This window comes from Enhydra lutris, unplaced genomic scaffold (assembly GCF_002288905.1).
Source record: "Enhydra lutris kenyoni isolate GAN:26980312 unplaced genomic scaffold, ASM228890v2 scaffoldscaffold12, whole genome shotgun sequence".
Lineage (NCBI taxonomy): Eukaryota > Metazoa > Chordata > Mammalia > Carnivora > Mustelidae > Enhydra > Enhydra lutris.
Genome location: NW_019154096.1, coordinates 9494955 through 9521682, shown reverse-complemented (window position 1 = coordinate 9521682; position 26728 = coordinate 9494955). Strand labels below are relative to the sequence as shown.

At 36.9% G+C, this 26728-nt stretch overlaps 1 protein-coding gene across 4 annotated transcripts in view; it reads left to right on the top strand.

Annotated features, from left to right (window-relative positions):
* The window catches only part of LOC111144760 (protocadherin related 15), an 817855-nt gene that overhangs the window by 732103 nt on the left and 59024 nt on the right, over positions 1-26728 (top strand). For all 4 annotated transcript variants that reach the window (XM_022499204.1, XM_022499203.1, XM_022499205.1 and 1 more), the window contains exons 26-27: positions 17424-17639; positions 24583-24671. In XM_022499204.1, coding sequence (XP_022354912.1) covers positions 17424-17639; positions 24583-24671 — 305 coding nt within the window. The remainder of the gene's footprint in view (positions 1-17423; positions 17640-24582; positions 24672-26728) is intronic.

Here is a 26728-nt window from a genome sequence, read left to right as displayed (position 1 = left end):
GAAGTTGCTGTGGCCAGTGTCGAAGAGGTTACTGCCTATATTCTCCTCTAGGATTTTGATGGATTCCTGTCTCACATTGAGGTCTTTCATTCATTTATCTTTGTGTGTGGTGTAAGAGAATGGTCGAGTTTCTTGCTTCTGAACATAGCTGTCCAATTTTCCCAGCACCATTTATTGAAGAGAGTGTCTTTTTTCCACCGTATATTTTTCCTGCTTTGTCAAAGATTATTTGACCATAGAGTTGTGGGTCCACATCTGGACTCTCTACTCTGTTCCATTGGTCTTATGTGTCTCTTTTGGTTGTGCCAATACCGTGTTGTCTTGCTGATCACAGCTTTGTGATAAAGCTTGAAATAGGCAATGTCATGCCCCCAGCTTTTTTTTCTTTCTCAACATTTCCTTGGCGATTCAGGGTCTTTTCTGGTTCCATACAAACCTCAGGATTGTTTGTTCCAGCTCTTTGAAAAATGCCAGTGGAATTTTAATCCAGGTGGCATTGAAAGTATAGATTGCTCTAGGCAGTATAGACATTTTAACAATACTTATTCTTCTGATGCATGAGCATGGAATGTTTTTCCATCTCTTTGTGTCTTCAGTTTCTTTCATAAGTGTTCTGTAGTTACTTGAGTATAGGTCCTTTACCTCTTTGGTTAGGTTTATTCCCAGGTATCTTAGTTTGTTGGTGCTATAGTAAATGGAATCGATTCTCTAATTTCCCTTTCTATATTTTCATTGTTCATCTATAAGAAAGGAACTGATTTCTGCACATTGATTTTTGTATCCTGCCACATTACTGAATTGCTGTATGAGTTCTAGTAGTTTGGAGGTAGGAACTTTTGGGTTTTCCATATAGAGTATCATGTCATCTGTGAAGAGAGAGAGTTTAACTTCTTTGCCAACTTGAATACCTTTTATTTCTTTTTGTTGTGTGATTGCTGTTGCCAGGATTTCTAGTACTATGTTGAACAACAGTGGCAAGAGTGGGCATCCTTGTCATGTTCCTGATCTCAAAGGAAAGACTGTCGTGTTCCTGATCTCAAAGGAAAGACTGTCAGCTTTTCCCAGTTGAGAATGATATTCGCTGTGGGTTTTTCATACATGGATGATATGAAATTGAGGAATGTTATCTCTATCCCTATACTTTGAAGTGTTTTAATCAGGAATGGATACTGTATCTTGTCAAATGCTTTTTGTGCATCGATTGAGATGACCATGTGGTTCTTCTGTCTTCTCTTATTGATTTTTTCTGTCACATTGATTGATTTGCAAATGTTGAACCACCCTTGTATCCCAGGGGTAAATCCCACCTGGTCATGGTGGATAATCTTTTTAATGTACTGTTGGATCCTATTAGCTAGGATCTTGTTGAGAATCCTGGCATCCATACTCATCAGGGATATTGGTCTGAAATTCTCCTTTTTGATGAGGTCTTTGCCTGGTTTGGGGAGCAGAGTAATGCTGGCTTCATAGAAAGAGTCTGGGAGTTTTCCTTCTGTTTCTATTTTTTGAAACAGCTTCAGGAGAATAGGTATTATTTCTACTTTGAATGTTTGGTAGAATTCTCCAGGGAATCCATCAGGTCCTGGGCTCTTGTTTTTTGGGAGGTTTTTGATCAAGCTTCAATCTTGTTACTGGATATTGGTCTATTTGGATGTCAATTTCTTCCTGATTCAGTTTGGAAGTTTATAGGTTTCCAGGAATGCATATCCATTTCTTCTAGGTTGCTTATCTTATTAGCATATAACTATTGATAATAATTCTGATGATTGCTTCTCTTTCCTTGGTGTTAGTCGTGATCTCTCCCCTTTCATTCATAATTTTTGGATTAGTTTGGCCAGTGGTTTATTGTTCTCTTTAATTCTTTCAAAGAACCAGCTTCCAGTTTCATTGATGTGTGCTCTCTGCTCAGCGAGGAGCCTGCTTCCCCCACTTTCTCTGCCTGCCTCTCTGCCTACTTGTGATACTCTCTCTGTCAGAAAAATAAATAAAATCTTTAAAAAAAAAATCTATTTGTAATGGTAAGTAGGTAAAAAAAAAAAAAAGAACAAGAATCATGAAAACAAATTTTAAAAAAAGAAGAAAAGTTGTATCTATGAAATTTGGGGCAATACCGGGAGCTTAATATATTGTTTTCATTGATGTTGGGGTTTCACAGGTTTATGGGGACCCTGTGGTGCTTGCCTCTTGTTTGTTTGGCTTGTCTTTTGGAGGAGGGGCCTGCCCTGTTGTTTTTCAGTCAGTCGATCTTGGGTTCAGTCATCCTGCCCTCTATCAAGGGGCTGGGTTCTGTGGAAACCGTTGTGGGTTTTTTTGTTTTGTTTTCTTTTTTTAAGATTTTTTTTATTTATTCAACAGACAGAGATCACAAGTAGGTGGAGTCAAGCAGAGAGAGAGGAGGAAGCAGGCTCCCCACTGAGCAGAGAGCCCGATGCGGGACTTGATCCCAGGACCCTGAGATCATGACCTGAGCCAAAGGCAGAGGCTTAACCCACTGAGCCACGCAGGCGCCCCTGGAAACCAGTTTTTCAGGCTTTTGGTCTCTGGAGATTTTTGTTCTTTGGTGGCTTTTTGCAGCTTTTCTGAGGTTTAGTGGAAAGCAAACTGCACCCAGCCCTCCATCTCAGAGAGGAGCCTCAGTCTGCTCCCCACTGGGTGGTCCAGGACACACAGACTCCCCCTCTGCAAACTCCTTTGAATAGCACAACCTCCCACAGGCAGAGCACACCCACACCGACCCTCTCAGATATCACATCTTCCTTATCCGCTGGTCTATCAACATATAGATGGGTGGTCAACAGATTCATGAAAAGATGCTAGACATCAGGGAAATGCAAATCAAAGCCACAATGAGATAACCAGCTCACACCAGGATGGCTAAAATAAAAAAGACAAGAAATGACAAGTGTTGGCGACAATGCAGAGAAAAAGCAACCCTCGTGCACTGTTGGTGGGAATGCAAACTGGTACAGGCATTCTGGAAAACATATGGAGGCTCCTTAAAAAATAAAAATAGAACTACACTAAAAAAAAAAAAAAAAGAATTATTAAAAAAGAAGAATAGAGCTACCCTAACGATTGGATATTTACACAAAGAAAACAAAAGCACTAATTCAAAAAAATACAGGCACATTTTGTTTATTGAAACATTATTTATAATAGCCAAGGTATGGAATCTAGTAACTATCTTTAGAGCCTTGATAATGCTGGTGTTCTGTGGGCTGGTTTTACAACAATTTATAAATTTTATCTATCCTTTAAAAATGTCTGTTTTTTAAAATGGTATTACTTGTTTATTACAATTTTTAAACCCTACTCTTACTATTATAATATACATTTTGTTGAAATAAAAATTTTATATGACTAGTTAATGACTAAAAATAATAGGTTATAAAGTCATACAGATTTTATGATCCTGGTTACAGAAAAAAAAAAGATATGTATATATGTATACATAGTAAATATAAAAAGTCCTTATATAAACATGAATAATGGCTATAAATCGATACAATTATTGGTTTTTTAATATTTCTCTGCCAATATTTATTTCCTGATATTTCTGTAATAAGCAAGAAGTAGTCAAATACTTTATTATAAAGACACATTACAAAAAACGGTTGGCCACTTAGGTTGCTATAATTTTTCATCTTTATAAATAACACAGAGCAAGAATAGATGAAAATGACTTAGGAATTAAAAAAGAATGATTTAGGTATTTTTTAAAAGGAAAAAAATAGTGATAAAAGTATGTAAGCAATTTTGCGAAAACGGATTCGTAAATTATTACAGCCCCATCTGTGCTTCTCAAAATATAAAAATATTGGGCATGCCTGGGTGGCTCAGTTGGTTAAGCCTCTGACTTTAGATCAGGTCACGATCCTGGGCTCCTGGGATCGAGTCCCACATTGGGCTCCCTGTTTAGCAGGGAGTCTGCTTCTCCCTCTGCCTGCTGCTCCCCCTGTTTGTGCTCTCTCTCTGACAAATAAATAAAATTAAGAATAAATTAAAAATAAAAAATAGAAAAATAAAAATATTTCTAAAATCAGCAATTGGCAATGCTAATATTTTATCATATTATCTTAAGACAGAATTGTAATGTTGGCCACTCCACCTTATAGCATATTGTTTTGGGGACAATTCTTTTGAGAATTTCATCCAACAAAAAATAATAGTAGCAGGAATTTTAGTTTGTTACAGCTGTTTCTTCTTAGCTAACTTAGCTAACTTGTTAGATGTACAACATAAAATACTGTTATAAAAACGAAAAAATAAGTATATGTGTATATATGTATTTACACGTATATGTGTATTGTGTATATATGCATATATAGAGAGAGAAGGAATGTTTCTAAAATACCTCCAATTTAAGTGAGGGACATTGCAGAGAGCAACTTTTTTTGTTGAATGTGTTGTGTTGTTTATATTAAAATGTTGCAATTCATATATATTCAAGGAGACAGATTTTATTGTTCCATGTGTAAATAGCACCATTCCAATCTGTAAATACAGACTTCTTTATAATTAGTGTCACTTTAATGGCCCTTAAGGCTTTTCTTTTACTAATCATTAGTTCCCTCCTAGTACTTCGTATTCAATATATTTTTGAAAGTTCTCCATTTATTTTCCAAAGTAAAAAGTTTATAAATTGAATTCTATTTTCCTTTGACATACTCTTTAAAAAAGTGATGATAAAGGCTTGTCTTTTTGTAGTAAAGGTTTTTGTTTGTGCCTGTTGTTTTCTTCTTAGATGGGCAATCAAACATCATCAGAGAGAATGCAAAGAGGATTCAACATTTGGATTTAATTTGCAAATGTCCTGCTATCCAGTTCCCCTGATTTTCTCTTAAACTTAATAATTGAAGAATAAATAGGCTTCTTATACATTATTCATATTCTAAACCTTTCTGCAGTAATGAAAATGCCATTATTTTTTCTTTTAACATTAACTCTGTTTTTAAATTATAAAAATACATATGAGGATGTTTACATGAAAAGATACATAAATCTTTGTATGAAGCAAGGTGGTCCAAATTATTCAACACATGAAGGATACCCTGTCTTAACTATTCTAGTGATGGGAACAAAAGTAAGCTTAAAAACATGTTTGTATTCAAGAGCATTTTTTAAAAATCATGTTATATATCCTAGTTTAAATTTTAATTCTCATTTTTTAAGTAGATTTGAGTAATCAATCTGGAAACCAAGAGACACAAAATATATATAAGAATAAGAAAATTAAGAAACAAATTCTATATGTAATGGAAACACATACATATTATAATATGCCAAGGTAAATGCTATAGTAAAAAATACATAAGATACAGTACCAGGAACACACAGGTGGAAAGAACATTGCACCTAGGGGAGTCAGGAAACTAGTCATTTAAGCTGAGGGTTGACTGTGTTGCTCGATACTATTTATATTCTTTGTGCGTGTGTGCATGTGCCCCCAAATACAGTCCAGGAGGGAACATCATCTGGCCTAGCACACAAGATACTTTTTAAGTTAGAAGAAACGGTGTAAGCAAAGGATTGGAATCCTAAAACAACATAGATCATTCAGGAAAGATGCTAGGTAATGTGGTTTGGGGGGAATATAAGTAGAACTAAATGTAGGTTAAGAAGTTGGAATGGAAAACTGGAATCAGAATGAATATTTCACGGACTTGTGTGAATGTCCCTCCTCTGGCACTTGGGGGTTCTCGTTTGCTTTTAGCTGTTGCTGGAGTGAAAAATGAGATGCAGAGCCTGAGTTGGGCAGCATCTGCTGGATAGATAGTCTCTGAGCTGAGGAGTATTACCCACGTCCAACATGGAAGGAAGGCTTGATGACAGACGGGAATTCAGGAAGCTGGGGTGGAGATGAGGGATGCTGAGATACTTGGCTCAGGTCCTGTGTAGGGGGGCATGGAGTGCACCGGGCAGGGGGACTAGAGCCAGAGGGACAAGCATGGTAGCCTGGAGAGGGACTAGAGCGGGCTAAAGGGAAGACTGAGAAGTATTTGGTTTGAATTGACTGGATTTAATGTAATTGAAGAAGAACACCGGGTTAGAAATAATGAGTGTGTCATTTAATTTGCTTTGGATGCTGAAGGATTTGATTCGTAAGAACAGAATTACTGCAAAGGCACAGATTTCTTAAACATTTCAATAAGTTAGTGTTCCTTAAAAATCCTGAACATTTTGGGATTCAGAATCAACATTAAAGGCAGTTTTCCTCTCTCAAAAAGAAGGCTCAGATTGTACATGTGTTTTTGGTACTTACGGCTTCTGTTGAAGGAAGTACAATTTCTTGCTTTTCTACATGCATGAAAAGATAGAGCAGATGTTTCAGAGTTCATTCCAAAGCATCATTGAGGGATATATGGTCAGTCATGATAGTAGCAATAGTGAGGAAAAGAACAAAACAATTTTTTGAGGTAATATTTATTTTCCAGAGAATTTACAAGGAAAGGAAAATAGCACTTAAAAAAATGTTGAGGTTATCACATAAATGCAAGTCTTTCCAATGTTTGAATCTCATGCCTTCTGTAATAAAACGTATTTCAGTATATAACTGTAAAAATGATAAAAGGAAGAGTTTCCTCTTCTTTGGTTTCTTTCTTTAATTTTTCAAACGAGTATTATCTCATGATATTTGGCACCACTCTTTAAGAGTAAACCTTGCCAAATTCTAACTATAATAAAACAATAGCAAAACTCCTGGAAAGGTCTTTGTAATTCAAACAGTGTTGCACTTGTCAACATACCATTATTAAATCATCATTTCTGCAATAAACTGTATTTTACTCATTAGAATACCTCTGAATTAAGTTAGACTTTTACTTAACTGTACAAACGGTGTGCATATTGAAATTATGAATTATTGGACTGTGATCACTTTTTTGACATCCTGATAAATGAAACACTAAGCTTTCTTATTTATTTAAAATGTCTCTCCTCTTTTTTTCTAGGGTTTTTTTTTTTCCTTTTGCATAGGTCTTGAATAGCCTTTTAAATAGACCAGTCTACCTGACATTTTCATTTTCTCGTTCATATTTTATCATATGTTGGACGAATGTATTGTTTTTAAGTGCTTTAAAATGAAGGTTTCTTTGTAGTTCCTACAAATACAAGAGCCAAGTTTTAGAAGTTGAAGAGATCTACAGCAGATGTTCTTTTTGCCCCCTGCAAATACAGCTTGACATACTGACCTTAGTAGATGAAAATGTAGGATTTGAGTATTTTTACCTTGACATTCTAAAATACCTCTACCTATTTCAGGAAAAGTGAGCCTTTGGCGCTGTTAAATGTTAAAATGGGATCTAATTGAAAAGTTGAAGTTAAAAGTTAGCATTATTGGACTTTAATGGGCTTTGGAAGTTCTTAGGACATCGCTAATTATTCCACTAATATTTCTGTATTTATAGTATTCATTTAGGCAACAGAGGGGAGCAGTTACTTAGGCTGCTACAAAATTAATGGGCTCACCTACACCCCTGTATGATAAAGGCAATTATTTGGTGATTTTCTCTTAATATTGGGCACCTGTGTGCATTAAGATTTCCAGATGTGGTCTTAGAAATGCATGAGTGGTTTCCTGTGTCTTAGCTTTCATTTAGAAATATAATTACAGCAGGTGTAATTACAGTATTCATTTCTGATTTTCATTCTTTTAAAACAACTCTAGACATAACTTCCCAGATTTTGTTCACTAACAGAAACTCCCTGAAGTCTGCAAATCAAATCTTCAAGGGTTCCCTCTTACAGATAATAATGACTGCCCGGAGCCCAGGGTACATTTTTGATTTTAAAGAAGCTGATAAAAATAGTAAAGTGACATTGATTCTTTAGCAAATTTGATTCAGTTACAGTTTTCTTGATGAGCCAGTTTTCATTTTTAGGTGTTAGTTTAACCAAGCTTGTTTAGATGTTACCTTATTGCTACCTAAAAATGATGCAATTAATTTGTAAATTTTACTTATTTTTCTCTTTTTTAGAATATCATTAGGAATTTCCCCCATTTTTAGGAAATATAATAGTTTATTTATTTAAAAAAACGCTTTGCTGTTTTGCTTTATTCACACCTAAGTTCATTAGTGAAATCTTTGGCAAATAATTTCCTTTCAAACACATTCCTAGTTTCACAGAATGCATCAAGACTGACTTCTAAGATTGTTAGCTAATTTAAAAATACCAGTTCTTTCTTCACTTCTCCCCAAAATCCAGAAGGGTAAATTTCTATATGAAATTAAATGTGTTCTACATTAAAATATAAATGAATGTTGACTTATGTTTCCAATCACTTTCTTCTTTTAGGGTTGATATATTGTACATTGGAGTAGAGTTTATTCTTTCCAGTGTGATTAACCTGGTCTTTTAAGTAGAAGATTGAATTACATTTGTTCTAATTGCAGATATAATAGATTTTACCTTCTATCATTTTGTTTTGGCTTTCCCTTATCCTGTTTAGTTTTTCTCAGTTTTCTATATTTTTTCTCTCCTTTGTGTTTTCTTTTGGATGGATAATTTTCCCTTGCCCCGTGCATGTATCCTTTGTGTATTTGTAAAGTTATGTACTCTATTTTATTTAATAAGGGTTACCTTAGAAACTTTAAAATACATGTACTTTAAAATGCCAATATACCTTCCATCCTGAATATTATTTAGAATCTTAGAATATTTAAATTAAATCCCCCCATTGAATTTTATATATTATTGCTTTTGGATATTTTACTTTTTTTTTTTTTTTTTTTTTTTTGCCACACACAACAAAACAATTATTGTGTTGTAGAGAGTTATTCAGCCACCTAATACTTTCTTTGCTTTTTCACATTCTCCTAAATCTTAGGTCTTCCACTGGAATCACTCGCCCTTCACTTAAGGTACACAATTTAGAACTTCCCATGGGCGCCTTTCCATGCCACTCTCTGAGTGTGCTAAGACCTCCTATGATTCCCCTTTCTGTTGGGGGTGGGGTGTTGCATGTTCTGGGTAGATCACTTTGTATTTATTCTGTTGGTAGGTTATTGGGCTTCTTAAATCTGTCGATAGCTGTCTTTATCAGTCCTGGAAAATTCTATCCTCTCTCCTTGACTCTCTGATTAGATGTTTGCTAAATTTGATCACTCTCAATGCTTTGTCTCAAACTTGCTTTTAGATTTTTGGTCTTTGTTGCTTTGTAGGACATTCTGCATCACTTTTTTCTGTCCCTATCATTCAGTTCACTAATTCTCTCATCAGCGATGCCTAGGTTGCTAACAACTTCATCTCTGGGTTTTTCATTTCAATTATTATTTCATCATTTCTAAAAGTTTCTTTTTATTTATTTTCAACGATTCTCATTCTTTTTTCTTTAAGACTCTATTTACTGAAACATTGAACATCTTCACTTTATTCTCTGTGCCTGCTAATTCCATTTGTGGGTATGACTTTGCTTTTTTTCAACAAGCTCTTTCTTATAATATTTTGTTGCTTATTCATTTTGAGGATTATTTTTACTCTAACTTTTTAGTTTTCTTGGAACTTAATTGTTAGAATTATTTGAAGCATAGGTTAGAGGGGACTGTTTTGAAAAAGCACCGACTTCTGTGAGGAAGCTAGGCTATTAGCAGTTAAAGATCACTTTTCTCAAATTCTCAGCTGTGGTTTTTCTGTTCATTCAGGTAGAATTTAGAACCACTGGATTTACAAAGTCAGAAATTCAAAATCTTATGATTTCTCCTAGAACTGAGCAATTGATAGTGTGTGAATAAAGACTACAGACTATGATGAGGGCTTGTGTTGGTTGGACTAATTCCCAAGGAAATTTTTCCCCATTGCACTCAGCATCAAAGTTTAAGCCAGTGGTTTGGTTTGTAGTTCTAGGGTGGTGGTAGCAATGGTGGCTGGAAAGGAGAGATGAATTTCCCAACTGCTCTTAAAATGAGAAGTGATCATTCTGGGAAAGGTAATCTTACTAGACTAATTTCCACAAGGGGGGCTTGGGTCTTGATTCCCATTCTCTGAGCCACTCACAACCTCATGGATAGACTCTTGAGTTTCACCTAGATCAGCAAAATGCCCTCTAAGTGGAACTACCATCAGCATGAAGGTTTGTATTTCTGCCTTCACTTAGTTTTTGGGTTGCATATTTATTATTTTCTCTCTATTTCCATGACCTGTCTAGGAGGAGTTCTTGGGATCTTTTTACGGCTCTTACTGTTGTGTTCCCTGGAGTCCCAGTCCTGGTACTTAGTGTGACATATTGAGTATAACAGTTTCAGTATAGGTTTCAGAGCAAGACCTCCCCACCTGTGCTATCAGCAATCTTTGTGAAGATGAGAAAGTGACTAATCTCTCTGTGCCTTTGTTCCTTGACTTCTAAAATTTAATAACAATAAAACGTACTCAGCAGGAAAGATGTCCTGAGGTACTGTGTGAGGCACCAGTCTGCTGGACTCTCTCCTTCATCATTCCTCAGTCCCCAGTTGACAGTTACGTTGGCTCTAAAGGAGAAAGTTCCAGGTGTTGTGGAAGGACAAAACAATGAGAGCAGTGTGACCACTGTGACATCCATGATGAGGATAGAAAGGGCATAGCTCCAAAGTAATGAGAACAGAGAGGGCATTTGTGGGACTGAAAATTCTCTGGTAGCAAAGAGATCTTCACTGAATAAGAAAGTGATGGGACCTTGCAGTCGGAAATGTATACATTAGAAGTTTACACTTCCAGAGTTGGAGCGTTTCCTTAGAGGGAGTATCTCCATAAGTCAGAAGATGAGCGTGTGGTTATGGGATAGAATCAATGTGGTGAGGCAGGTCAAAGATCAATGGCAGTTATTCAGGCCTAAGAATTTGAATGTGGGTTGTTGATTGTGTCATCTTCAGGAACACTGAAATTCATAGAGGAGGAGAACGTCAAAATAGAGGCTTCATTACATTCAGCAACAAGGGAGTGTAGAGCATGTACTGCATATAAATGCATGGATTTCAGTTGAGGAAGAGGTTTTGCAAGCTTGACTCAGATGGTCTGGTAGCAATAAAGAGAAGTGGAAAAGAAAACAGAAAGGGGAGAGCAAAGTACATGCATCTTGAAAAAACTGTTTAATGGATTATTTTAAGGAAGTTAACAATTTGGGGCAGTTGGTTGGCTCAGTGGGTTAAGTTTCTGCCTTTGGCTCAGGTCATCCTGGAATCCCGGGATCAAACCCCTCATTGGGCTCGCTGCTCAGTGGGGAGCCTACTTCTCCCTCTCCTTTTGCTTCTCCCCTACTTGTGCTCTCTCTCTCTGTCAAATAAATAAATAAAATCTTAAAGAGAAAGGAAGTTATAATCTTTTGATAATGTGCCTGGAGTATATAAGTTTAAATTAATTTTGTGCTTTAAATTGCATATTATTGGTAAATATCATTAGATATAAAAATTGAAATTTTGGAATATTATGGTTACAAATTATAATAGTTATAGTATACTTAGCTATAGTTCACATATGTATATTTTTTTTCTTGAAAATAATGCTGTTGACCAATATATTATTTTTCATTTTACAAATAAGGAAAGCTGAAATTCTGAGTGATTATATATATTTTTTGAATCATACCCAATTTTTGAGTATGTCTCTAAAACACAACACAAAAAACAAGTGAATTTAAAATTATTAAAAGTAGGAAGCAGTTACAGTACACTCTGTGCTGAAACACTCACTTTTCACATCTGTAACCAGATTTAAAATTGTGTTCTTAATTTTGTTATCAGTATTTTTGGTGTATATTTAAATATATCATGTCTTTTAATTAATTTCATAAAGGAACATTTGGTTGTTCATAGTGCACAGTTCTGATGTTCATACCTGACATTGATCAGTCACCTCCTTTATACAGGTTTCTGTCTTAAATCATGTATTTGCTGAAAATTGAATGGATTCAAAATTGAAATTGAAAATCCTTTAGGTTGCTTCTAAGTGTAGTGTCTATTGGCATGTTTATCATTCAGTGTTTGACTTGCTATATTCAGCTACCTGCACTTGGGAGAAGGAGGGGAGATTTGAAAGAATGTCAGTGATCCTGGTGCCATCATCAGTGCCTGTTTTCTGAAATGAGATCTTTGAGATTCAAAGAGGATTAAGCCCATTCAAAGAAATAGAAATTCAGAGTGGAATCATTATTGACAATGTACATATGATAGCAGTTTTATATTTGGGGGAAAATATCCAGTAAACATGATTTTTTTAAGACCCTGTATCTCATTTGTTGATGATCTACTCCCAAAGTACTATGAAAAATCCATGGGAGGGGTTGTGTGTGGGGGGGGGGGGAGTCACACTAGGATTGCCTTTTGCCCTTAGCAAAGTATTAACATTAAGGCAGCTGAGTCCCTAGAGGAAGGTCACTCTGCCTGTTTCAAGGACTTGTCAGTGGGCTCTAGGTAGTAAGGAAATTTAACAATTTTTCTTCTGCTTTTGTTTCCCACATCATCTCCTTCCAGATGGGGAAGAGGACCCCTGTTTGCCTCTAATGAAGGGTTTTATAAGTTTTGTTTGTTTGTTTGTTTGTTTTAATTAGCTAATCCTATAGGGAGGGGCTTACTCTTTAACTTTGGACTTTACTACTATATTACAGTTCATTTTCTCATTGTCTTGGTGATGTGGTTTTGGAAGACAAGTGAGGTTCATTGGGGTGGGGTCTGGAGCCAATGGCTAAGAAAGAATGCTTGAGATGTCTTTGGTCCAAAATGGTGCTTTTATTGAAGGATGGGGACAGGATCTCTGGACAGAAAGAGCTTCATTGTAAGGGTGAGGAGTGGCTGATTTATATACTTGGGAGTTGGGGGAGGTAAGGAAAAGGGAAGTTTTCCAAAGCCCGTTCCTATACTAAAGAGGAGCTACAAAATACTGGAGGTCTTGCCATTGTCAAGTTAAGATTGTTTAATCCCTCTAGCAAGGCATTAACATAAAGATAGTTGGGAGCTTCCTGGAAGAATATCACACATTTCCCACCCAGGAGTGGTGGGGATGGTGGGAGTTTGCAGGTGTCTCCATGTGCTTTGTTCTCAGCCAGCCTTCCGCTCCCTCATCATTGGGGTTGTGGAATTACCCACAGAGAATAATTTTAAGAATGTCCGGCCTTTGTGGCTTTTACTGCCAGAGGGAGTGGGATCTGGTAATCTTCCATGAGTTGGATCTTCTGATTCTTTTTACTACCTGACTTTTTTTTTTTTTTTTTTAAACATATGACCTGACTTTAGGTTAAGGGTCAGCCTAAAGCCAAAATGGCTTTAGTTCAGTCAACCTGTTTCTCAAACCTTCCTTCCCTCCGGCCTAGGTGTGCTTTAAAATGCACCTTAACCTGTTAAGATTATATAAAATATGGCTACCTTGTGGTTCTCTTAATTTAGTAAGCTAGGGATGTTAAAAAGTGAAATTCCTTGTTTATTGAAATTGGAAGTTCATCAGTAAGAACTGTGCAAAGAAACGTAAATATACCAAGCAATCACGGTGATTTTATTACAACTGTCATTCTTCTCTAAATGTGATTGTGTTGTGGTACAGGGGTTTATTTTAAAGTACAAAAGTTTGTTTGACTGAGACAGACAAATACCAAATGATTTCACTCAGATGTAGAACCTAAAAAACAACACAAACAAAAAGCGGAATGAGACCTATAAATACAGAAAACAAACTGATGATTTCCAGAGGGGCCCCAGGTGAGGAGGTGGGGCAGATGGGTGAAGGGTAGTGGGGGCCAGAGGTTCTAGTTATGGAATGAAGAAGTCACGGGGATAAGGAGCGTCATCAGTGATACCGCAGTGGAACTATATGGTGAAAGGTGGTCCGTACACTTGTGCAGAGCATATCATGATGTACAGAGATACTGAATCACTATGTTGTATGCTTGAAACTAACCTAACATTGTGTATCAACTATACTCAAATTATAAAAATTTAAAAACTTTTTGAAGAAGACAGGCCTGGGGGTACCTGTGTGGCTCAGTCAGTTAAGCATCTCTCTGCCTTTGGCTCAGGTCATGATCCCGGGGTCCTGGGATCAAGTCAAACATGGGCTCCCTACTCACTGGGGAGTCTGTGTCTCCCTCTCCTCTCCTCTCCTTCTGCCCCTCCCCCTGCTTGTGCTCTTTCTCTCTCTGTCAAACAATTAGGTAAAATCTTTAAAAAAAGAAAAAAGGAAGAAAATCACAGGCCAGAATGTTGGTTGTAAATACTTGGGAGTGGGGAGAGGGGTTGATGTGTCCATTTGGACTTAGATTCTAGAATTGGAATGACCAGAATTCAAATCCTGAAGCACAGAGATAGCTAAGTCTCAGGTTCTTTGCAGGAAAAATACAGAATAATAATATGTATCTCATGGTATTATAGGATAGATGAAATAAAATGATTTAAAATGCCTATAAAAATTTAAAAATACAAAGATTTAGAATCCCATAACACTTAATTGAGTAAAAGAATTCAGACAGAAAGGAGAAGATATGGTGTGATCCCATCAACATAAAGTTTAAAAATAGGCATAACTAGGAATGCCTGGGTGACTCAGTCAGTTAAGCATCTGCCTTTGGCTCAGGTCATGATCCCAGTCTTGCATTGACTGGGCTCTGTGCTCAGTGAGGAGGCCTGCTTCTCCCTTTCCTTCTGCCCCTCCACTTGCTTGTACTCTCTCTCTCTCTCTCTGACAAATAAAGTCTTTAAAGTAAAAGTAGGCAGGGGTGCCTGGGTGGCTCAGTGGGTTAAAGCCTCTGCTTTCAGCTCAGGTCATGATCCCAGGGTCCTGGGATCCAGCCCCGAATCGGGCTCTCTGCTCAGCAGGGAGCCTGTTTCCCCCTCTCTCTCTCTGCCTGTCTCTCTGCCTGCTTGTGATTTCTGTCTGTCAAATAAATAAATAAAATCTTAAAAAAAAAATAAAGTAAAAGTAGGCATAACCAGTTTATTTATTTAGAAATGAATGCAGTGGTTTCCTGGGGAGAGGGTATGGCTGAAAGGACATAGAGAACATCCTGGGATGTTGGTAATGCTTTATTTCTTGATGCAGGGGCTAGCCACATGGATGTGTATAGTTTGCAAAATTTAACTGAGCTGTATACTCAAGATTTGTCCATTTTTGTGCACATTTCTTATACCTCACTATTATTTCATTAACAGTAAAAAATTTATTTCAGTAGAAACACCCATGCTAATTGTAAGTTAAAGGATGGTATTCAACCAAATCTTTGACCCATTTGGCATTAGTCTCAAATTTCCTCCTAGTATGTGAAAGAAATGTCTTTGATTACTTGATTTAAACTCTGATTTTAATTTTAGTTGGAAATGTGCTTTTTTTAATGCTGTCCTTTATTAAATGAATAAAAACCCTGAGTTCAAAGTGTAAAAGGAAACACTTTGATAACTATTTTTTCTTTGTTCTTCTTCTCCTTTTAGTGTTAATGTGATCTAATGTTGAAATCTAATTACTGTCCCTCTAGTGCCAAAATGTAATTATTATCCCTCTAATGCCAAAACTGAGCTCTGCCATTCTGTGAAACATACAGACCATCTACGGAGATGAGCTAGTAGCTAGAGCTCATCCTAGTCTAAAGCTGAGATTTTTGACTTCTTAGAAAATTCCCAAAATATTTTATCCCGAAGTGAAATATCTGTTTTTTACTTTAAATTACCTTGTTTACCAGGTGGTTAGAATTATCCTGAAATGTTTTCCATGGTTAAGCACGTATATAGAATTTGAAGCTGGAGAGTAGAGCTCATGGTAAAGCTTAATATATATTTGCTGTCATTTACTATTATCATTATTTATATCCCAACTTTACCACTTAAAATGTAGCTGTTGGCTATTGAAATTTAGTTAGAATTCAGATTTTAATTTCTGACTCCCATTAGCCTCATTTCGAGTTCTGAGTAGCTGTATGTGGCTGGTAGCTTCTGTGTTGGACAGAACACAGAGCATTTCCTTTATCACGGAAAGTTCAGTTGGATGGCACTAATTTATATGATTGGAATAATACATTTCTTAGAGTTTTTATTAAAGAAGATGATGTTTTATAGAATCCTTAGCGTTATAATGGGAAATCAGAAATGCTTGATATGGCACGCCTGGGTGGCTCAGTCAATGTACCTATGGCTCAGGATCTCAGGGTCCTGGAATCAAGTCTGGAGTCAGGATCCCTCCTCAGGGGGGAGTCTGCCTCTCCCTCTGCCCCTCACATCACTCATGTTCTCTTTCTCTCTCAAATGAATAAATAAAATCTTTTTAAAAATGCTTAATTCATGATATTTAATAATATCTTTGGTAAAAGTAAGAATAACCAAACAATGAAAATAATAATATTAAACTTTCATATCTAGTATCATGAATAAGGCCTATGTAACCTTATATAAATTCACTGAGACTCTCATATCCATCATTCCTCTTCCAAATATTCCACTATGAAATAATTCTCAGACTGGCATTCTGAAAAGTCTCTGATGTTGAAGCCATGCAGACAGACTAATAAATTATACTCACAGCTTCATTTAAAAAACAAAAACAGCTGGGGCGCCTGGGTGGCTCAGTGGGTTAAAGCCTCTGCTTTCGGCTCAGGTCATGATCCCAGCAGGGTCCTGGGATCGAGCCCCGAGTCGGGCTCTCTGCCCTGCAGGGAGCCTGCTTCCTCCCCCTCTCTCTCTGCCTGCCTCTCTGCCTACTTGTGATTTCTCTCTCTCTGTCAAATAATAGGTGAAATCTTTAAAAACAAAACAAAACAAACAAACAAAAAAAAAACAAAAACAGCAACAAAAACGAAAACCCCACCACCACCAACATTCTAAACAACTATTGCCCTTTTTAAATTCTAAATGTTAAGAAACCTTAACATGTAGATTATAAGTACTTACAACTAGGAAAAAATCTGGTTAATTAGGATATAGAATGAATAAAAAGGAGCCTGGATTAGTATTCTAACCTTCTGTAATTATGACATGGCATTAACTAATTAGGATATACAGCTATAGATTTATTGCTTAAAAGCTCTGAACTTTTACTATCATTTGAGATCTTTCAGTGGATTATTTTATCTTTCCCCTTCCAGAAATAGGTTAGATCAAAATGACTATCACATGCTATGCCTCTTACACAAGACAATGGCTAGATAAACGATCAGTCCCATCCTTAAAGCAATTTGGATCACAGCTCAGAGTTGAACCCATCAGACATGCCAGTCAAAACACTTAATTCACCAGGTTGGACTCTGTTATAACAGAGTCTGTGTCCTTTGTATTCACAGTTGGGTAGTTATTATTCTAATAACAACCATTCATCCCTATGGACACAAAGCCTGTTAATCTATAGAACGGTACCCAGAACAAGAGACTTTGAGGAGGGATGTATTGTGTTCTTACAAAAGAACATCAGTCTTACAAAAGCAATGAGCCCTTGAATACTGGTGGTTTTTTACTGCTTATTTATACCCTGTGTTGTTTCCCTCCTAGGCTACAGACAAAGATACTGGCAATTACAGCGCCATGGCATACCGACTCATCATTCCACCCATTAAAGAGGGAAAAGAAGGATTTGTGGTGGAAACCTATACAGGGCTCATCAAAACTGCTATGCTCTTTCACAATATGAGAAGGTCCTACTTCAAGTTCCAAGTCATCGCAACTGATAACTATGGACAGGGACTGAGCGGCAAAGCAGATGTCCTGGTAAGTAGATAAACCTCCAGATTAGCGGAAGCACGTGCACCTGCCAGTCTGCGGTCGATGTCTCCAACTCATGGAACTTTTACATTTATTCGAAATAGGTTTTCTAGAATATAAATGTGATCAATTTTCCTCCAGGTTGCTAGTAGCCACAGTTTAGGATATAAAAGGTATAGCTTTAAGGCTGTATATTTTTTTGACATTGGGAAATACATCCCAATATGTTTTCCTGTATGACTGTGACAGCAATTCCACAAGTGCTGGATTTCCATTTGGTCTGTAGATCGCATTTTTAGTATAGAATTGGCTGGATCTACTTAAAATTTTAAAATGCTTCACTGCTTTGTGCTGCAGAAATTAAAATGTATGACATTTTTTATTATTGTTTAAATTCCTTTTAGACCTTTTGTAATTAAGAAAACAAAAGGAAATGCTTTGGTGTGAATTTATGTTCCAATAGATGTAGTTTCCTTCTTTTACTAAGATCCCCAGTGATGGCATCAATGATCCTTGACTCAGTTATATTTGGCTTCAGCCATGAATACCACTTTTCTCTTCTCTTTCTTTGTCTCTACCACATCTCCGTGGTAGAGTGTTCCCAAGGGCAGTTTGATCTTACTGTTTATTCAAGATACTCAACACCAAAGCTTCTGTCCTATGGGATTTATGCCAACTTGGAAGCATGGCTTGTTGGGACTTTGATTAATCTAGTAAACATTATAAGTTACAATTATTACTGGAAATGCTTGTCACAGGAATACAGAATCCAGTATAATTTTTCTTCTGCTGTTTCTATCTTGTTAGATCTTCATCTTCACAGCTCCCCTCCGTTAGTTCTCTGAATGAGTTTAACCTTCTCATATATGTAGACATCACAGATCCCCTATTTTTCTTCTAAATCATGAAGGCCAACTGTCATGACTGTGGCGGGCATGAAGAACAAGACGTCCTTATTTAGAGCAAGAAAGCTGCACTAGAATAAACAAAGGCCATTCTGTGCCAAGAAGCATTTGACATAGAAGATTTCAAAGTTGACATAGGTTTTTAATAGAGTTAAGATCTGTAAACCTAATGTACGCAGTGTTGCCATTTCCCTTCCTGTTGTTTCAGGGCTGCACAATGAGGTGCTGTCAGAATAGACAGGATAAGTAAAATACTGCAATAATGGGGGCACCTGGGTGGTTCAGTGAGTAAAGCGTCCGCCTTCAGCTCAGGTCATGATCCCAGGTTACTGGGATCCGGTCCCGCATTGGGTTCCCTGCTCATGCTCGCTCACTCTGTCAAATAAATAAATAAGATAAAATAAATACTGCAATAACATAAGTAAGATGTAACTATATAGATTATCTGTGTAATATGTACATGAGCAATGTGAAGTTTATGGGTTTCTTATTTGGACTTTTTAAACTGTTGTGTGGAAACTTGAAAGTATACCTTTAAAATTACCCAAAATACATTTAGGAAGAGTTATTTCAAAGTAATCATAATGAGATATATTTATGAACCATACATATGTGGAAAACTTACCAGTAAAACATTTTTTTAAGGTGAGATTGGAAATCCTTTCAGTCAAGAGAAGGGAGATGTGGGGAGAAATAAGACTTTGATGTAGAGGTTCTTTCAGAGAAGTTAATCCTTACAGAAGACGACCTTCTGTAGTCAGAAGGCCTCCAGTGACCTCAATTCTGCTATTCTTCATCTAACTCATTCAGACCCGCTAACATTGGCCAATTTGCTGTTTTCCAAACAGTCAGACCCATCCTCGCTCTGGAGATCTTGGCAGTGCTGCTGTCTAAAATTTTCTTCCCCAAATGTGTTCCTGATGAGCTCCCTCATCTCTTCCAAATATTTGCAAGGATGTATTTCACGGTGAAGCCTACTCCGACTGCCCCATTTAGCAATGCAGCCCGACTGTGTCAGTTCACACCTCTTTACCGTTTGCTCTTTACAACGGACTTACCATACTCATGCTCATATTTTCCCGCAAAAACTCCATGAGGAGAGTTCTTTTGTTTGTTTTTTATGATTTTATTCCATGATCTCAAATGCCCAGAATAATTCCTGATGTGTCGTGGGCAATTAGTGGCTATTCAATGGATGAATGGCTTCTCTACTACAGTGTATGTTAGCAGCTCTCAAAGTGCGGTCCATGGAACACTAAGGATCCTTTAAATCATTTCAGGGTTCAGTAAGGTCAGAATTTCTTTTGGTGAAAATGCTAGGACATTGTTTGATGTTTTAGTATGTTGTATTTGCACCACTGTTTTCATTGTATCCTTCAGAGTCATACACAGAGAGAGAGAGAGAGAGAAAAGCCTCAAGAGTGCCCTTACTCATAAGCAGTAAAACTTACTAGTTTTAACAAATCTCCACTCTTGACTAAACACCTTTTCAATATTTTCTGTAATGAAATGGGAAGTATGTGGAAAGCATTTCTTCTATAAAAGGAAGTATAATGGTAGTCTCAAGGAAAAGCTCTATGTAAGCTGAATTTACTGTTTGTTTTTTTCTTAAGGAATACTTTTATTTGGAAAAAATAATGAGATAAAATGTGGTGTCTCAAACTTGAATATTTGCTAGACATTTAAACAGAAATGAACAAAGTGAGACAGCCAACTTAAGGAAAACAACTGACAGTATTTGCTGCTAACGATAACAACTAACAGCACAAATTAGATTATTGGAAACTCGTATTCACTCACCACTGTGATCTCGACAGCTTCCTATTAACTTAAAGACCATGAGATCAGTGGTCATATTAAAGAATGTGATTTTTTTTTGATATTGTGCTATATATTGTGTCAGTGCTTGAAAAATCTGCATTATTCAGTGAACCAGTATTTTCCAAATGATCAATGCATGATGTTAAAACGTCTCTGTGGTACAAGACAGAGAAGTGGGTTTTAACATAACTAAACCCAATTTTCACTTTCACATCAAAACTAATCTTCGACTACCACTTGCGTTTGGGAGTGGTATCAAAGACTATACAAAGCTATCTGAAAAAGATAATTAAACTGCTTCTTCCTTTTCAAGAGAAGTGAGATTGCACCAGAGGCCAGTTAGGACAGACAGTGGCTAATGGCCAGTCGACACAAGACACGGTGAAGCTCTTTAGAGCTTTGCTGCCCAGAGTGTGAGTTATTTGTCCCACGTGGTCACCGGGCACTTGCCTTTGTGATGCTGTCACACTGAGATGTATTATAAGCATAAAATGCACCCTGAGTTTCAATGACTTGGTATAAAAAAGTGAAAAATGTCTCCTTAATAAGTTGTTTGGTATTCAGTATGTGTGAGAATGATGCTATATTAATATATTGGGTTAAGTGTATTATTAGATGACTTTCATTATTTTTTATCCTCTGGTACCCTATTGTGGATACCAGAGCACTTGAAATTACATATCTGGCATGTATGTGTGGCTTATGTTATTTATTTATTTATTTTTTTTACTGGGCAGCACTGTCTACACTGTTTGGGAATGAATGGAAGGGCAGGAAAAAGGAAAGCTGAGCAATTTATGAAGAAGGATTAAAAGTCTTAGAAATAATAGAATATGTCAACTAGGAAGCTCTGATTTTAGAATATTGTGCTTCACAAATATTACTTTTCCTTCTTTAGACTGTCACTCATAATTTTAATCCATTACAGAGATTGATCCCACAATGATAGAACTACGTTTTTAAAAAGCCTTTATAAGCAGACTTGTTATAGTTGGTATAATAAACTGACATGTGTATTTCCAGAAATATTTGCATAAAGACTGTACCAGAAAGGTAACAAATAAAATCTAGGAATCTTAAGCATTTAAATACCTTTATTATAGATGATTGATGAAGTCAAGATTCAGGGAATTAGCATTCCTTTGAAAGATCAAAATTTAAACTATATTAGCTTATTTTCGTGGTCAGCATAATGAAAGATGTATGTGTTCTCCATAAATCATGGTTATACTTCAAGGAGATTTAAAACTTCTAAAGTAACTACTTATAGGTCAGTCTGAGACAAATACTTCTGAGTTACATGCAATCTGAATTTTGTTACTTTATCAGAATTGTAACTACGTTGTTTTTTTATCTTAATACAAAAGTTTGTCTTCAAAAGTTAAGATCAAAAAATCTTTTTGATAAGTTGTAAGCTTAATATGTATATATTTTGAGGCAAGTTAAACCTTTTATAAGATTTTGTTTATTTACTGGACAGAGAGAGCATAAGCAGGAGAGAGGCAGACTCCCTCACAGTGGGCTCAGTCCCAGGACCCTGGGGTAATGACCTGAGCCAAAGGCGGATGTTTAACGGATTGAACCATTCATGCACCCCTGAAGGATCTTAAATCTTAATTCATTTTGTTAGTTCAGTCAGAATTTAGCCCCAAAACTCAGCAAATTCAAAATTCCCTTGAGTAAGTATTTTATCCTTCTGAATAAAGAGAAAGTACCAGCTGTCCTTAAAAGACAAATGGTAGAGTTATTACTATCGTCAAGGCCAAATTTTGCTCCCAGATTGAGTCCCCAGCACATGGATTGATTTCTTTCCAAAAGATTACTTGTAAATGAGCTTCTGAAACTTTAAAACGTAATTATACAAAAGGAAATCCTACCACTTCCCTACACCCACATAAAACTAACATTCTAGTTTTTTGTTGCCCTCCAATTACTAAGAATCTAGCACTCCTACCTAATGGAGCCCTGGGTGTTTGTCATGGTAGGCTGATTTTTTTAACCAAAACTCCAAAACATTTCAGGGGCTTACCCTAACACATTGTATGTTTCTCTCACAGGACACAACAAGAGTGTACATGGCTGGGTGGTATTCCTGATGGCATTCCAGAAAATGGAGATTTAGGGACTGGAACTCTTTCTACCTTGTGTCTTTGACTTTCTTTAGGGTTTTTTTTTATTCAGATTGAGACCAGGAAAGAAAGGGAACCCATAAAAAAAGATAAAGTTACACAAAAAGTGTTAATCTGGGCGCCTGGATGGCTCAGTGGGTTAAAGCTTCTGCCTTCAGCTCAGGTCATGATCCCAGGGTTCAGGGATTGAGCCCCACATCAGGCTCTCTGCTCAACAGGGAGCCTGCTTCCTCCTCTCTCTCTGCCTGCCTCTCTGCCTACTTGTGATCTCTGTCAAATAAATATATAAAATCTTTAAAAAAAAAAAGTGTGTTAATCCCTTTTTCTAATGAAGTCAGTTTTTGTTTGTTTCTTTCTTTTGTTTTGTTTTGTTTTGTTTTGTTTTTTGGTAAAGCCGCAATCAGGATCCATGTACACATTTGTGGGAAATTTGGACACAGGGTCCCAGATGCCAATAATGAGTTAGAGGTACAGGATTGGAACTGCTGGTGTTTGCTCCTAGGTGGTATTCAGACAGATCCCTGGCTTACTTTAGTCTGTACACATAAATTATGAGACTCACACATGGTTTGAAAAATTTCTATTTATTTGAAATATTTTCTACAATATTTCGGATTTCTTCTCTTAAAAAATAGCAAGGTCCAGCAAATCTGGACCTTTTCTCCCACATGGCAATATTCATTAGGGATGAAAAGCCTCTTTGTTAGTTTTCTTTTTTAAAAAGTGAAATGGGGGTGCCTGGGTGGCTCAGTCAAGCATCCAACTGTTGATTTCCACTCAGATCATGATCTCAGGATCATGGGATGGAGTCCTGCGTCTGACTCCAGGCTCAGTGTGGAGTCTACTTGAGATTCTCTCCCTCCTCCTCTGCCCCTCCCCCTGCTTGCCTGCTCTCTCTCTTTCTAAAAAAAAATAAATCTTTAAATAAGTAAATAAAAAGTGGAATGATAGTAATAACTACCTGATATGATCATATTTATAATTAAATGAGTGAAAACCTATGGAGTATTGAGAGGAAAAAAGTAAATGATAGTTTACACATACTGAATAAATACTATGTTTTTCATTTTTTTAAGTAAGATCATAAAAGAAATTCCATAAATGTTAGCGAATAGAATTGATTTGTAAATAGCTGCTAAACTAGCTTATTTTAGTCCCACATGTAAATGTGTATCTATCTCTTTATTCACACAAACATAGAATTGGCTGAAGCAAACATAAAGACTATGTGTGATGATCCCATAGAGTGAATCATTCAAACTAGTCATATCTCAGCTTCCTAGTCACACTGGATAGGTGATCTCTCGAGGTTTGTAAAACTTGGGTTTTCCATTATCCTGAGCGCCCTTCAGTAACCCAATTAGAAAAATAAACGCTTCTTCTTTCATGCCTTAGAAAATAACCAACGAAACAAACACACACAAATCAACCACACTAAAAGTCTAAGTAAGTTAGACTTACTTCCTTTTTTAATTTTTTAAAAGATTTTATTTATTTATTTGAGAGAGAGAGATAAAGAGCATGAGAGGGAGAAGGAGACTCCCTACTGATCAGGGAGCCTGATGCAGATCCAATCCCAGGACTCCAGGATCACGACCAGAGCTGAAAGCAGTTGCTTAACCAACTGAGCCACCCAGGCACCCAAGTTAGACTTACTTCTAAGTTAATAGTGATAGTACATCAGTCTCCTCCTGCCCCAGGATCTAGCAGAGCTTGTGTACCTAAAGATACCATTCATTCCTACGTTACAAATGGGAAACCACAGGGTCCATGCCCAGTAGGGAAGAGATAGAAGCATTGTGTTTTGGTTTTATAAAATGCTGGGGAGAAATCAGAGAGACAAACCACGAGAGACTCTGGACCCCAGGAAATAAACTGAGGGTTACAGAAGGGAGGTGGTTGGGGGGATGGGGTGACCCGGTGAATGTGATGTGATGAGCACTAGGTGTTATATACAACTGATGAATCATTGACCACTACATCAAAAACTAATGATGTACTATATTGTGGCTAACTGAACATAATTAAAAAAAAAAAAAAGAAAGAAAGAAATGCTGCTGAGTTCTGAACAGGCTCTGGCTTTACTTCCTGCAGGTTTCTGTGGTCAATCAGCTGGACATGCAGGTCATCGTTTCCAATGTGCCCCCGACTCTGGTAGAAAAGAAGATAGAAGATCTTACAGAGTAATGGATTTTGCTTACTTATATATTGATTTGCATTTGGCTGTAATTTTATTGGATAAGCTCCTTCAAATCCTTAGAGCATTCTGATGAAACATATATTACAATATGTTATTTTAATAATTCAGGTTACCCTTTTCCTGAAACAGCTTCATCTAACGCAAGGGAAGCTGGTGAGAGTGCCTTCGAGTAGGTATGGAAATGAGATGTGAGAAGATCTTACTCAGGATGCTTTGACTGATGCATCAATATAACCTCAGAATGCTGCATACAAGTAAATCCTAATATTCATTATTAGAGCATATATATCTTGATTCTATGGCCCCAGATTATTCAAAAAGCTCATTATCTCAGCAATCCAGCTGGTCCAGGGAACGCTATTTCTCATAGTGATGTATCTAGATGGCTCAAGCTTACTCTTTCAAAAATCATGAAGACTTTTACCAATACATATTTTGAAGTATTCTAGAATGTATGTCATATTGTGGCATGCCACTGTTGACTCAAAGTTGTGACTATTTATGAAGCTCTCGTTCTCTAATATTCTGAATGCTATCGAGGATTATTAAGATGCCTTTCTAGTTCACCCTGCACGACCCGAACCTAGCCTGACATCATTTCCTAATTTTCATAGGGGCACATTCTTGTTATTTCGTGTCTTCACTTGAGTTCAGGCTGACAGATGTCAGTTATCACTACTGCTTTCCAACAAAATATCTTTCACTTCCAAGCTGCCTGAAGAAGCATCAACAGCTTCTTCAGCTAAACTTTCTTTAATTATGTGTCAAATACAATAGGAAAAGCACTGATGAAATCATGAGTGCTTCTCCTAATGAAAACATATGTGCTCTATAACAATTATTCCTTGACCTCTCACAAACTTAACCTTTGGGTGTCATGTGCAATGTCCTATGGAGAAAGTGATTCTCAATGTGTATGCTTGGAATATCAATCAGGCAGTATCTGGTTTACTTCTTCGAGGGAGGTTTACACATATTTAGCCTTCGCCAGAATAATAGCTGATTATACCTGCAAAAACTGGAATCATGCCTGTCTCTTAGCTGCATAATGTTATCTATGGAAGCAAGCCTTCTCTGACTGTACCAACCAGAAGATGGGAGAACCATCTTTAGCCGGTAGCTCTTCATCCTGCTTTATTTTTTCTTCATAGCATTATCTAGTATTTTCATTGCATGTCAGTTCCCCACTGAAGTATAAGCTCCTTGAGGCTAGGAGACCCATCTTCCATTGCTGTAATTCCAGACATATTGTGGGCACCCAATGTATTTTACTGAATGAAAATTTTACACAAGCAAAATCATGATTCCCCTTTCTCATATGGAGACAAAATTTAGGGAAACCAGAAAAAAATGACCAGAAAGAAGTATAATTTCATAGAAGTTTATGATATTTTTTTCTTCTTAAGTGGAAATGAAGCTCTCAATGACAAAAACCAGACATCTTTCAAGTCTTGAAAGAAATGTATTCCTTTCTGGTGGAAAGACCTTTGAGTTCTGTGACATTAGCTTAGAAACCAGAGCGGGAGAAAATCACGTCAACCTCCCCAGACTGCCTCCCCATTTCTAGTCATCTGTTCACAGAAACTAATAAAGCCAATATCATGGGGTTGCTGTCGAAAACTAAAAAATATCAGCCAGGACAATGGGAATTGTGATTCTTCAAGGAGTAACAGAGATTCTAAGAAATGAGGTTAGTGACCCAGTCGGGAGGGTAAAGACAAAGACCCCATTTTTCCATTCTTTCCAAAGAGGGTAGTTGAGTTTGGAGCTTAGATGATGGATTCAAACAGATAAGTTTGAATCTTATTGTAGCCATGTGTGACCTCCAGGCAAGCAATTTCACACCTAGGGCCACACCTCCTCCTCGTGAAATTTGGAACAAGAGTGCCAATCCTGTGTTGTTGCTTTTTGAAAGAATAAAGTATAAATTTGCTCATGCAGTAAACACGGAGGGCAAATGCCTGATTTCTTATTGTAGGTTTTTAAAAATCTGTGTTAATTTAGAGACTCTTAAGCACAAAAATTTCTGATCCCTTTAAA